This window comes from Penicillium hordei, assembly GCF_028827395.1.
Source record: "Penicillium hordei strain IBT 12815 chromosome Unknown utg000005l_segment0_segment0, whole genome shotgun sequence".
NCBI lineage: Eukaryota > Fungi > Ascomycota > Eurotiomycetes > Eurotiales > Aspergillaceae > Penicillium > Penicillium hordei.
In genome coordinates, this window is record NW_026623146.1 from 2,648,767 (window position 1) to 2,660,890 (window position 12,124).

Below are 12,124 nucleotides of genomic sequence, written 5' to 3' on the forward strand. Positions count from 1 at the left end.
GATCAAACAAAATCAAAGAGCTTCCGCAAAAGCATTTTCTTATAAAAAAAAATTTGGAAGAAAAACCACGCTTCGAGGCTTTCATCCTCGGAATGGCGAGCTGAGGTTTGGATCCCATGAGGCAGCAGTTGGGTTTAGACTCGGCACCTCCGCTGATGAGGATACTCGTCGGCTTTCACTAGCAATGCTCCTGTTCTTAGCATTGTGCCCACTTTCTGCTCGACCCTGGATCATTTCCTCCAGCATGCGTGAGACTTCGTCCATATTCTTCCCCGCATCCGCCTTTTCACTTTCACCAGATAAGGGGCGGTTGCCGGGACTCTCAGATTGCGCAATGAAGCCATTGGTTCCCGCAAAACTGTCTGCATCTCCAGCAGTAGACCCGTTCTTGCTCTTCAGCTCTGGTGACTGTGAGTCGGTGACAGCAGCCAAGTCTCGATGCCGAGCTGCGGATCGAAGCGCAGCAAGCATGCGATCCTTATCATCGAGCTGCAACCGGAGCTCATTAATCTCCATATCTTTCTCGCGAACCAAGGCCGAGACATCCGGATGTTCGGCAATTGTGGGATTCGCGGGCTTAATGGCCCCTGACATTCGGGAATGACTAGACCGTCTTGCCTGGAGCAGCCGGCGCTCTAGGGTAGATATGTACCGGTTCTTATCACCGAGATCAGCCTGCAGCGCAGTGACCTGTCGTTGCAGGCTGGCTTTGCCATCGCCAAACTCACCGAGGTCATATTCGTCCTCGTTACCAAACGAACCTCCGGGGTATGGCATAGCTGACGAGGGATCGTTGCTATTGACAGACATGAATGAGATGGGCCGGATCGATGAATGGCCGGCACCCAGTGTAGATTGGCTGGCGGAAGAACGTAGTGACCGCGTACCTGAATCCGTTGTAGACATGCGGGAAAGACGTCCAAACGCAGAGAGGCCGTTATGGTTGTTTACACCGGTGGACTTGGAGCTCAAGATCAGGCGATTGAGATGCTCAATCCGCTCTTTGAGCGCAGTCCGAGCCAACTGCATTTCCAACACCTGTTCTTCGTGTCGGGCCTGTGCTTCCTTTTCATACTGCTGTTCGTCCCATTTGAGTTCCTTCTCCGCCTGGGATTTGGCCTGGGTGTCAAGCTGACCACGAAGAGCCTGGATTTCCATGCGGTACCGCTCCAGTAGTACCCGGCTTCCGGAATCGCCGCCGCCGCCGCCGTATGCCTCCTCGGCCTTTTTGGCATGACTGACAATATTATTTTTCGCCCGCGCAGCAAATTTCATGGTATTCAGAGTTTCACCGGTGTGCGAATTGATCGCGCTCGTGAATTGAATGGTGCACAGAATACTCACCAGCGAGCCACCGGACAAGGCGGGTTGCAGGAGTCTGGTCAATTTGCTATCCCGGTAAGGCAAATGTCTCCCATCGCGGTCCGTGGGGTTGCCTTGCTTATCCTTGTTTTCCGAGAGCCGAGAGATGATGGTGCCCAGAGTGAGCAAACTTTTGTTAATGTGAGCTCCTTCTGTGCGGCGTTCCTTATCCTCAGCTGCACGTTCCGAGCCAGCCAGATCAATCAGACTTAAGGTTGACACCCGCACACCACCCGGGGCGATCCCGGAGCGCTTATCGTGAGAGCTGCCGGAAGGCACTCGCTCTCGACTCTCAACCACGATTTGCACCACCGCGTGACTTCGAGAACTGCGCGCATTGAACTGTGTGCTGCTCGTTCGTCGTGCATGGTCACCTCGGGCGATAACACGGAGTAATTGTGTCGGACTCTGGACGATCTCTTCCTTGAGCGGCGTTGCATATACTCCTCGTTTGCTGTCCTCTCTCAGTTTGATTTCCTCCTGCTGGGCTCCCGCGGGGGCATTGGCAGCGGAGGCGGAAAGGAGGTCATTAATCTTCTCGTTGTAAATTTCCAGATAGCTGACCCGCAGCAAGAATTCCCGATGTGGGGTTTCTCTGATAAAGGAAAAGATGTCGGTGATCGCGAGCGGGATTACACCGGGGGAAGTTGCCGTTCCCTGCATCGAGAAGGTCTTTCCAGTGCCCGTCATACCATATGCAAAGACCGTTCCATGATAACCCTCCATGACACGCCGAACAAGACGTTTGGCAGCCGAATCATAAACCTTGGCGTTGTTTTCTTGTGGATTAAAGACATTATCTGCGCAAGGGTTAGTTACGTGGGTTAAGTGAGTCAAGGCGGTATTAGTATCATTCTCACCATAAAAGTAATCGCCTCCTTCTTTCCCACGGTATGAGATGAGGCTTTGCCGGCTATCGACGGACCATTCGCCATGATTTCGGGGAGTCTCTCCTCCACTGTTGTTGTCAGGACGAACGCGCACGCTGACAAGTACATTGCCTTTGAGCTCCTTTGGCTTCGAGCTTGATCTTCCCGTCGCATCATCTGCGTCCTCAAAAGTTGTCGCACTCGTTGAGCAAGATCCCTGGGCAGAAGAGCTTCTACTGTGGGTTGGAGACGCCTCTGGGTCTCGCGCATCTCCACTTGATATGAATTTCCCCTCTCCACTACCGTGGAGTAATGATGGAGTTTTCGAGCTCCGATAGCTGCTCGTGGTTCCTGTGCTCAGTCGCGAGCTTCTCTGGGGTCGCACACTGGAAGTAGCCCCTTGGATGCCAGAGAGCGATGATGCAGTGGACGGACGGCTGCTGGCCTTTGGTGGTTGAGGGAATGAGGCGATACTGATTGTTCGGCGCAAAGATTTGTCGGGGCTACCAGGAGCGCGCCCACCGGAGGCTGACCGGGTCAAATTTAGGTTGGAGGTTGAGTTTGAAGTTGATAGAGGTGACTTGAGGGATGGTTTGGGGCTGGATGGGGTCCGTAGTTTGGAAGTTTGGTAGGGGGATGCGGCCCGTGGCGTGTCGGAACCCGTGGACTTTCTGGGTTTAGGGTTGGGGAGGGGAGGTAATGATCCAGCTGGTGGGTTTGGAACTCGCGACAGCGACTGGGGTAATGTTGACATTGAGGTCATGGCGACTTGGTATCTCTTAATGAGATGAATAGATTTAAGAAGTGAACGCGATGGCCATGCGGGCGGATTGTGAGCCTGTCATGTTTTTTTTCCTAAATTAGCCAAATGAGACCTGAGGATTTGGGGGCCCTTGACTAGGAGATAAAACAATTCAACTCTGCATTTTTCGCCAGTCGGATGTCAAAATGTACACGATAACACGGGATGTGATGTTATGTTGTGATTGTCTCGGGTACTCACCGATTCAAACGCGCAATGTTGCAATCACCGAATGGGAGGGATGGAAAGCCAAAGGGAAAGATAAGAGTAGGAAGGTAAAAGAGAGACAGAGAGAGAGAGAGGAGGCAAAAGATGTAAAGAGTCAAGATGAGAGAAGAGGGAAAAAAAGGTATCTAATCCCCGCAGAGAGTCGGGGCCAGACCTATTTGATTATAACTTATGTTATAACTAACTAGGTTAGTTAGCCTTGGAACGTATTATTACTTATGTTATGGTTATATAGTTATATGTACCTAACATATATATATATATATACCCTTATTTATATATTTAATGCCTATATATGTTCCTTCTCTCCTATCTCCTCTTCTCCTCTCCTCTCCTTCTCTCCTTATGTTAATCCCCCCTAGACTTGGTATAGCCTTCTCCCATATAAATCCTGTATAAAGTAGAACCGAAGTATAAAAAAAAAGGGGGGAGAACTAAATACACCTTAAATCGCAGGGGAAATTCCCTGGGAAGCTCGGGGCATCTTCCAATAATGATAGGCTCAAGTGGAGGTTTCAGGTTCGGAAGGAAAAAGGGGGCGAATGAGATGTTTAAGCCTGATCCTTTTTTTAGGTGGGGCCCAATCTGATTATTTCAACCTCCAATAAGTAGCCAGACGATACTGAATGGGGAGAACCTGTGTCCTGTTGCCCTGAAGGGTTGAAGGAGTATCGGTAGTTCGAGGTAGTTTGAGGTAACTCTCCCTATAAAAGGTGAAGCTTGGGATGAACTCCTGTTCGAGAAAGCCAAAAAGATAACGGCTATTGTTCCAATCTAGCAAAGATTGACCTTGAAGCCCAAAAAGTAAAATTAATCGGGCGTTGATCCTCATTTACGTCCCGTTATGCTGTGATATAACATCTACATCTCAACCTCGATACATCCATACATCTATATTATACAAACTACAAAATATAGATAGAGTACCAAAGTATACATTTGTTATTTGGAGAACCTCAGTTTCTGTTTCAAATCTCTCTGGAAGCGAGGAATATATCTAGGGCATGCAAGGGAGCTTATATTCAGACAGGCTCTTATATGGCCTGTAGCCCCAATTTCATTGGACAGTGCGAACAGTGCAACATGACAGATTGATGATCGTGGGGAGGGTAGTCCATAGCTTTCCTCCGACTGGATGATTCTCTCTCCACTCTCAAAGCCGTCATTATATTGACTGGGTTGACAATCCAGTAGTTGCCGCAGACGCCAATGCCATGCATATCTAGTGTCTCAACTAAGGTTGGCACAGCATTAATAATACCATTATTACCGTGCTCTGGCTTGTTTTTCTTTGTTCTTTGTTCTTTGTTCCATATTGTATATTGTATATTGTCTTGATTGTGTCATTATTTCATACCGAAATCCAGTTGCCGGGCAGCGCTTTTAAACATGCCCTCATCCACCTCGCCACCACGTCGCGTCAAATCATCTCCCATCTTTTTAGTCCCACCAGATTTCCGGGGGAGATCTTCATTCTTGGTCGGATGGGGCTCAATCGTCCACCAGTTGTGTCGTAAACACTGGACAGCCGTACTGCGCTTGCGTGGATCAAGCGCACACATCGACATCAGCAGATCGGCGCCCACTGGACCTGCAGTGGGGAACTGTCGCATGAAGAAATCGCGCCCTTGCAACGGCACCAAATGGGCCTTGTCGGTAGCAATGTAGTAAGGCAACTTGCTGACCCCGGGCCAATTCTCCTCCGTTGGTGTGCCGAATGCCTCGCAGATTTTGGAGGTTTGGTCCAGGTCGGTGTTGCCCGCCACGAATGGAACCCGGATCAGGAGCTCGGCAAAGACCATCCCCATGGACCAAACATCAACCGCCCCGGAGTATTGTCGCGCACCGTAGAGAAGCTCGGGTGGCCGATACCACCGAGTGATGACCTGATGGGTCATGTTAAACAACGGATCGGCGAAGGATCTGGCGAGACCGAAATCGGCCAATTTGACCTCCCCGTCTGCCGCGATCAACAAGTTGTTGGGCTTGATATCCCGGTGGAGAACAAAGTTCTCATGGCACCACCATACACCTCGGGCAAGCATCCCCATCCAAGCTTTGATATCGGCCACACCGTAGTGAATATCATTATCTTTGATAAGCATCTCAAGATCTCCACCGGGAAGAAACTCAAGAACCAAGCTTAGATTTTGATCTTTGGAGGAGAAAACATCGTGGAGCGCAATGACGTTGGGATGTTTCAGCTCTTGAAGGTACTTCACTTCACGAACCGCATCCATAGCAAGTCCATCCTTGTATTCGGCATTGACTTTGATCTTCTTGATCGCGACGAGGGATGATGGATCGTGTCGGAGGTGGCCAACATATACAACGGCATATGTACCTTCACCTACTTTCTTGTCTGGTTCTCTGTCAGCATAACGGTCCTTAGAACCCCCCCCCCCCCCCCCCCAAAAAAAACAATATAACAGATGTTCTCAAATACCTTTGACGTATCGTTCCCGGACATCAATATTCAATTGTTCGGTGAGTTCGCGATCCCCATTCTGCACAGGCTTTGACGCAGCTGCAGCTGCTGGTCCAGTAAGTGAGTTCTGTGCAGCAGTAGCTCTCAGTCTGATTGCTGTATTGGGAGAATGCACAGTCATGGATGGCGAACGAGAGCCAAAGGGTGAGAGGGCCATGATTAAAGTGGTTTGAAGCAAAAGGTCGAACCTTAGGGAGCGACAAGAAATTAAAAGGAAAAAAAGACAGCCACAGACAATTCGGTGGCCACTGTAGATGTTAAGAGATCATTTTTAGCATGTCTTTCGAGGTGAAGGGAGTAGTATCGAAATATGAAGGTGGATGTCACTACCCCCAAGATAGACCCGGAGTATTGTTGATCCTGGACTTTGCTGGCGACTCCCGAAATTTCTCCAAGTCAGTCAACAGTGACCCCCCGGCCAATTCCTCGGCAACTGCTGGAACTCTGTCAATTGCAAAGGCATTGCTCAACGGTTCACCTCATCGACACTACTACAAAGTCGATTTCCCGAGGGAAAAAAAGCACGGGAATTACTAGCAAAATCGGAGCGTGCGGCATTCTACCCGCAACACCTTCACCATGAGCCTCATGGCAATGCGCAATTCACCGCTGGGCTTGGCAACACGTCTGTTCAAGCCTGTATCCATTTCCAACCAATATATCCGATCACTCCACAAGAACGCGCCCCCGCCCGTGCCATCTCCGACCCCTTTCGTTCCTGATGTCCAGACCTTCCTCACGCTGATTGGCCGCGAAATGTCCAAGCAAGCGAGCAAAATTCCCTCATGGCAAGACCTTTTTACCTTAAACTCCAACCAGCTCCGCCAAGCCGGCATTGAGCCAGCCCGCCAGCGTCGGTACCTGATCCGGAAGCGCGAGAAGTTCAGGAACGGACTGTACGGCCCTGGAGGTGACCTGGAGACTGTGGTCGATGGGGTTGCACAATTGCGGGTTGTTGAAGTGCCTCTTAATGCCAGAGGCCTGACACATGGAGGCACACAAGCTGCCGTTCAAACCTCTTCCGCTACACTGTCACCTGGCATGGTGAAAGCCATTGTTAACCTCGCACCTGATGTCACCACTTATCATTATGGCAAAAATCAACTGATCAAGAAATTTGCGCACATGAAGATTCATCGTGGCTGCCAGCCTATGGGTCCGTTCCTTCAGCCTTTGAAGGGTTCCAATGGTACTGCTGCTACCATTTCGGTCCAGGAGGGCATGTGGGAGGACAAGCGGGGACAGAAGGTTGATGGTGGTGAACGACGACGCCGGGAGGTTCAGAACAAGAAGAGGCTGGATGAGAGAAAGAAGGCGTGAATGTGAACGGTGAAATACCACTTTTGTGTATCTTGCATATTTGTTGTTGAGCCTGGATGTTCAAATTTGAACTGTATTATACTATTGCTATACTATTGCAATCATGATTTCTATTTTTTTTTCTTTCCCATATTCTTTTGGTCCTTGTGGGAGACAAGTGAAGTGTGCTTATGTTTGATTAAAATACCTAGGTAATATGATTGAGTTATGTAAACATTTAGAGAAACATGCGATTCACAGTCGCAAAAGTAGATATTCATACAGTGAAATCGTTTCAAAGTGAAGAAAGAGAGAAATTCAAGATGCGAGAGCGGTCAAATGCACTTGGTGAACTTGAAGTCCAGTCTGAACCTTTGCTGCATCACAATGCAGGGCATTAAAAATGTGATCAAAAATTTGAATGGGAACCTTTTCTAAAAAAATTAAAACGTAACTCCGATCATGCTTTGGCTCCACGTCTCTCGTACTGAACAAACGATGTACCCAGAGGCTTGGAGAAGAGGGACTAGAGTATGGTTAGTCAAACGCCAAGTTGATCGCAATAGAGCATCACTTACCGAATAATCTGTCTCGGGGAAAGGTGTATCGGTGCTAGGCTGGGAGAACTTGAAATGTCTCACCAGGGCAGCCAAGATTGTGCCCAGCTGCACATAGGCGAACTGCTCACCAATGCAGCGATGGCGACCAGCACCGAAAGGCAGATAGGGACTGTTGGTGCCCTTGGTAACCAGGCCATAGCCATAATCGATCTGCTCCTCATCTTCCTCCTTGGTAGTCTCGGTTCCAGCCTCATCCCAGCGGTGGGGGTTCCACTTCAGGGGCTCGGGGAAGAACTCCGGAGAGCGAGCAGTGACACCGGGAGAAGAGAGGACGTTGTGAGTGGTAGGGATGACATAAGAAGTGCCTTCCACAGGCATGGGGTTCTTGACAGCGCGAATGATCGAGTGGATAGGAGCGTGGATACGGAGGGTTTCCTTGATCACCTTGGCGTGTAAGTCGAGCTTCTGGAGTCCTTCATGGGTGAGAGGAGGCAGGTCAGAGCCCAGAATCTGGAGTTGCTCTTGGTAAAGCTCCTCCACAATCTCAGGGCAGGTGGCCAGGCGCAGAACAATCCAGGCAGCAGTGGAAGACGAAGAGTGCTGGCCTGCCATAAGCAACGCAATCATCATGTGGGCAATTTCTTCGTCGGGAATCGGAGTGCCATTCTTGTAAGTGCACGACATCAAGTTCCAGACCATGTCCTCGGAGTCCTTCTTGTCACCAGATGTGCGGCGCGCCTTAATGATATCCATGTAGGTCTCGGTCATCTTCTTCTGTGCAGCATCGCGCTTGCGGTTGTGGGGGAGCGGGGCCCATGGCAGCATGAAGTTGATGGGAGCGAAACCCTTATCGAGGTCGTGGTACATTTCCGCAAAAGTCGAGTCAAATCGATCACGGACTTCCTGTCCTTGCAACGAGCGGGATGCTGTGTAGATTGTGATTTCGGCAATGACCTTGGAAACGTTGAAAGTGCCCTTGGGGTCCTGGAGAGCGGGGGAATTCTTCACGAAGTCATCGACCTCATTGGTGATCAAGTGAACATAAGAGCGAAGTGCCTCGGAAGTAAGACCGAATTTGACAAACTATGCATCGGTCAGCAGCCGGGGGCTTTGTGTTTGGAATCCATTCCTTCGTACCTTCTTCTGCTCCATGAGCTTAGCATTGGGGCAATCGTAGACGACGTGACGACCGAAGACGGGGGTAGTGAGGGGGGAGTAAACCTCTTCGGCGTTCACATCACGAAGCTTGCCATTGAGGATGAACTCGTTTCCCTTGGTGCCTAGGTAGACGGTGGTTTTCTTGCCGAGGAGAACGAAAGTGAAGATGTCACCATACTGCCAGCGATTAACCACCAAATTAGCAATTGAATCCTTCCATGGGCCAGCCACCCATCTGCGAATCGACATACCTTTGCGCGACTCTGGTTGAAGAAGGTGTATGGGTCCATGCCATAGCTGATGGTGCTTCCGACAAAGGGGAACCAGTGGAAGACGACGGGGGGCTCATGGGCTTTCTTGAAGAAGAGCTGGCGCAACACATTGATCACGACCGCTAGCGCAATGAATGACAGTGCTCCGACACTAGCCAAAGTGTAGCTTGACTGGGTTGAGCAATGCTCGCAGAAGGTTGCGAGGAAACTTGCGAAGAGGCCCATGTTGTCCAGAAGCCAAAGGAGAGAGGTGAAAGAAGAAAAGAAAAACCGAGAAAGAAAAGGGGTTCGCGATGACCCTATAACCCTATTTGTTAAGCCTCCAATTGAATTCAAAAGAGGGGGAGAAAAAGAGAGTGAAGATCAAGGAGGCGAAGGAGCCATGGAGGAAAATAATTAAGTCCGATATCATTCGGCGAGAGAGAGACCCGCCCCTTTACGGAGTGTATAGTAGTAATGGTCTAGAAGAGATGGGCCAACCATTTAATTTGCATATCGTAAGTTCTGTTATTCTTTGATTCTTTTACTCTATTCTATTTCGGGTCTCCATTTTATGGATTGATCTTTATTTCGCTCGGTTGTAATCATCGTATAGTATGATGATATCACGCCACTCCGGTCAAGGGATTCCCGCTCCGTAGATGGCTATGTGTATAACTACATCTACACTATACTCTCTCTGTACAACATACTGGTACATGTATCATTTCCCTGTTCTAACCTAATACATAAAATCCCCCCCTTTTGAACACCCTAATGATATTCCCACACGCAAGTCAATAAGAATAATCCAAAAGTCGTACAAAGCCACAATACCCCTTAATTGTCGTACAAGGTAGGATCACCACGCTCCCCAATGTTAATGAAATCTTTCGGGTCCCGATTACCACTTGGTGAGACTTCACGGTGGGACGCCTTGGCTGGTCGGTTGTGGACACGCTTCCCGGCTTCATTTCGAAATACTTTGACCGGTTTCTCACTGCCTTCGGCGTGCTCGCTGAAGTGAGCATCGTTGATGCTACTCAGCAAGGTCCGCTCCCGTTGAAACTTGCGCTTAGAAAAGTCCAGTTTACCAAGAGCTCCCGTCAGACCATCTGTGCTGTCAGTGACACTCGGGAACTGTCCGGTCATCCAAGGGTGCTCGAGACACTCATCCACCGTGATTCTCTTGTCGACATCCACGGTAAGCATCCGGTCGATTAGGTCTAGAGCGGGATCGCCAACAGAGTCCCAGTACGGTGACGGGTAGTCAAACCTGCCCATCTTGATCTGTTGGGCGAGGGTCAATGGGTTCTCTGGAGTGTTCAGTTCATCTGAGAAGGGCGGGAAGCCACAGAGGCAGATGTAAAGAACAACACCAAGGGACCATACATCCACAGCCTTGGTGTATTTTCGGTGGCGACTATCTTGCAAAATCTCCGGGGCAACGTCTGCGGAATTAGTACCAACAGCCAAGGTTTCGAGGTCCTATACTTTGTGACTTACAGCTCGGTGTACCACAGCTGGAAGCAAATGTTAGCGATCATTTACATGGACACGGACAGGCTTTCACCTACAGGGTTGTCGTGAAAGATTCTTCCCCAATAATTTTAGCCAGGCCAAAGTCACCCAATTTCACGTTCAAATTCCGGTCGGCAACCAGGATATTTTCTGGCTTGATATCTCGATGCACAATTCCTCGTTCGTGCTGATGACACATTAGCTGGCCCAGTACTGTATATGTGGACTTTGGATGTACATACCAGATATTTCAACCCATTAAACAGTTGACGGAACACACCGCGAGTTTCATCCTCGGTCATTTTCTGATTGTTCACAATCCAGTTAAACAGTTCTCCCTCCGGTGCCAATTCGAGTACCAAATAAGCGCCGTCACTTTCATCAAAGGGTTCCTTGAGACACAATAGATTCGGGTGATGAACGCCCATCAACAATGCAATCTCTTGCTGTAGAGCATTGTCGTTCTGGGACTTTTGAGAATCACCGAGACGCCTTTCGAAAACCTTGACTGCATACTTGTCTCCAGTAGATCGTTCAGCACACAGATAGACGGTTGCAAAGTGGCCTTTGCCGAGTTGGTTGAGAATCCGGTATTGCTGACGGAAACCATTCGTTTCCCGTGTACGAGGGTAGCGGAAGACAAAACGAGCTTCGTTTAGAATCGAGACTTCATCGCCATCCTCCAGTTCCCGGTGCTTGTTACGCCCAACAATGGCATCATTAACAAATGTTCCATTGCTAGAGAGATCCTCCAGCACAGCAACCACGTCGCCTTTCTTCTTTTCGGCAAAAATGAGGAAGTGTCGGTTTGAAATTGTGGGAATTTCAAGAACGCGATCTGACTATGGTCAGAACAGACACTCGACGACACATCAAGCTATCACTTACCACACTCAGGATGACGGCCGACCAAGAAGCCACCTGGTGACTTGGCGCTCTTGGATTTTTGGGCTTTTTTCCCCTTGGCTTTGGCAGTACCATCACCGTCATCGCAATCGTCGCGCTTCCTCAACACAAGTGGGCCGTTCCCGTTCTCATCCAATGGTAGCAGGTAGCCCCAGACCCCTTCGGCGTCCTCATCCTTCACATCGTCTGCGAATGCTCTAGGTGGATACACGAACTGGGAAAGCGCTTGGGTATCCTCCAACGCTGGCGGCGAGGAAGTCGCGTGCGACAATTCCGGTTGGGATGAGATTTGTTGATGGGTATCGCGCGGGCTTTCCGGGGGTGTGACAGTCAGTTCATTCCGAGTCTCTGTAGCGACAGACTGAGGACCGGTGATTGGGGTTGGCAAGTAGTCCAAGTCGACTGGCGTGTCTTGTGGTTGGACTTGACTCGAGATTCTTTGAGAGCGTCGAGGTTTCTTTTGCGAATCTGCGTCGACGGTAGCCTATAGTAATCCCTGTAAGCAAATGAATGGCACTAATAGAAGTAAAACGTACCCTTCCTCGCTTGAGCGAGCTTTTCTCACGGGGGGGCATAATACAGGCTGTTAGCACTCTGACTGGAGAGGGTTCCAGACCAATTAGCGATAGTTGTCGGCCAGTTCAACAATGGTAGGAATGTCAATAAAGACGTTTTCAATT

At 49.6% G+C, this 12,124-nt stretch overlaps 5 protein-coding genes across 5 annotated transcripts; 1 reads left to right on the plus strand and 4 right to left on the minus strand.

Annotated features, from left to right (window-relative positions):
• Window positions 1-81: 81 nt before the first annotated feature.
• N7537_009929 (putative kinesin family protein (KipA)) lies at window positions 82-2,994 on the minus strand (the record flags this gene model as incomplete). The annotated part of the gene is made up of 2 exons (XM_056900983.1): window positions 82-2,162; window positions 2,223-2,994. The coding sequence occupies 2 exons, from the start codon at window positions 2,992-2,994 to the stop codon at window positions 82-84; spliced, it is 2,853 nt and encodes a 950-aa protein (XP_056749651.1).
• Window positions 2,995-4,607: 1,613 nt separating this feature from the next.
• On the minus strand, window positions 4,608-5,906 carry kin28 (TFIIH complex serine/threonine-protein kinase subunit KIN28; the record flags this gene model as incomplete). The annotated part of the gene is made up of 2 exons (XM_056900984.1): window positions 4,608-5,623; window positions 5,708-5,906. 2 exons carry the CDS (start codon window positions 5,904-5,906, stop codon window positions 4,608-4,610), a joined length of 1,215 nt encoding a protein of 404 aa, XP_056749652.1.
• Window positions 5,907-6,328: 422 nt separating this feature from the next.
• N7537_009931 (mitochondrial 37S ribosomal protein mS41) lies at window positions 6,329-7,069 on the plus strand (the record flags this gene model as incomplete). Its single annotated transcript, XM_056900985.1, has 1 exon — window positions 6,329-7,069. One exon carries the CDS (start codon window positions 6,329-6,331, stop codon window positions 7,067-7,069), a length of 741 nt encoding a protein of 246 aa, XP_056749653.1.
• Window positions 7,070-7,508: 439 nt separating this feature from the next.
• Window positions 7,509-9,263, minus strand: N7537_009932 (cytochrome P450; the record flags this gene model as incomplete). The annotated part of the gene is made up of 4 exons (XM_056900986.1): window positions 7,509-7,574; window positions 7,627-8,691; window positions 8,746-8,943; window positions 9,018-9,263. The coding sequence occupies 4 exons, from the start codon at window positions 9,261-9,263 to the stop codon at window positions 7,509-7,511; spliced, it is 1,575 nt and encodes a 524-aa protein (XP_056749654.1).
• A 594-nt stretch (window positions 9,264-9,857) lies between these two features.
• Window positions 9,858-12,019, minus strand: N7537_009933 (uncharacterized protein; the record flags this gene model as incomplete). Its single annotated transcript, XM_056900987.1, has 6 exons — window positions 9,858-10,468; window positions 10,524-10,540; window positions 10,595-10,725; window positions 10,781-11,376; window positions 11,427-11,928; window positions 11,981-12,019. 6 exons carry the CDS (start codon window positions 12,017-12,019, stop codon window positions 9,858-9,860), a joined length of 1,896 nt encoding a protein of 631 aa, XP_056749655.1.
• Between the last annotated feature and the right edge of the window lie 105 nt (window positions 12,020-12,124).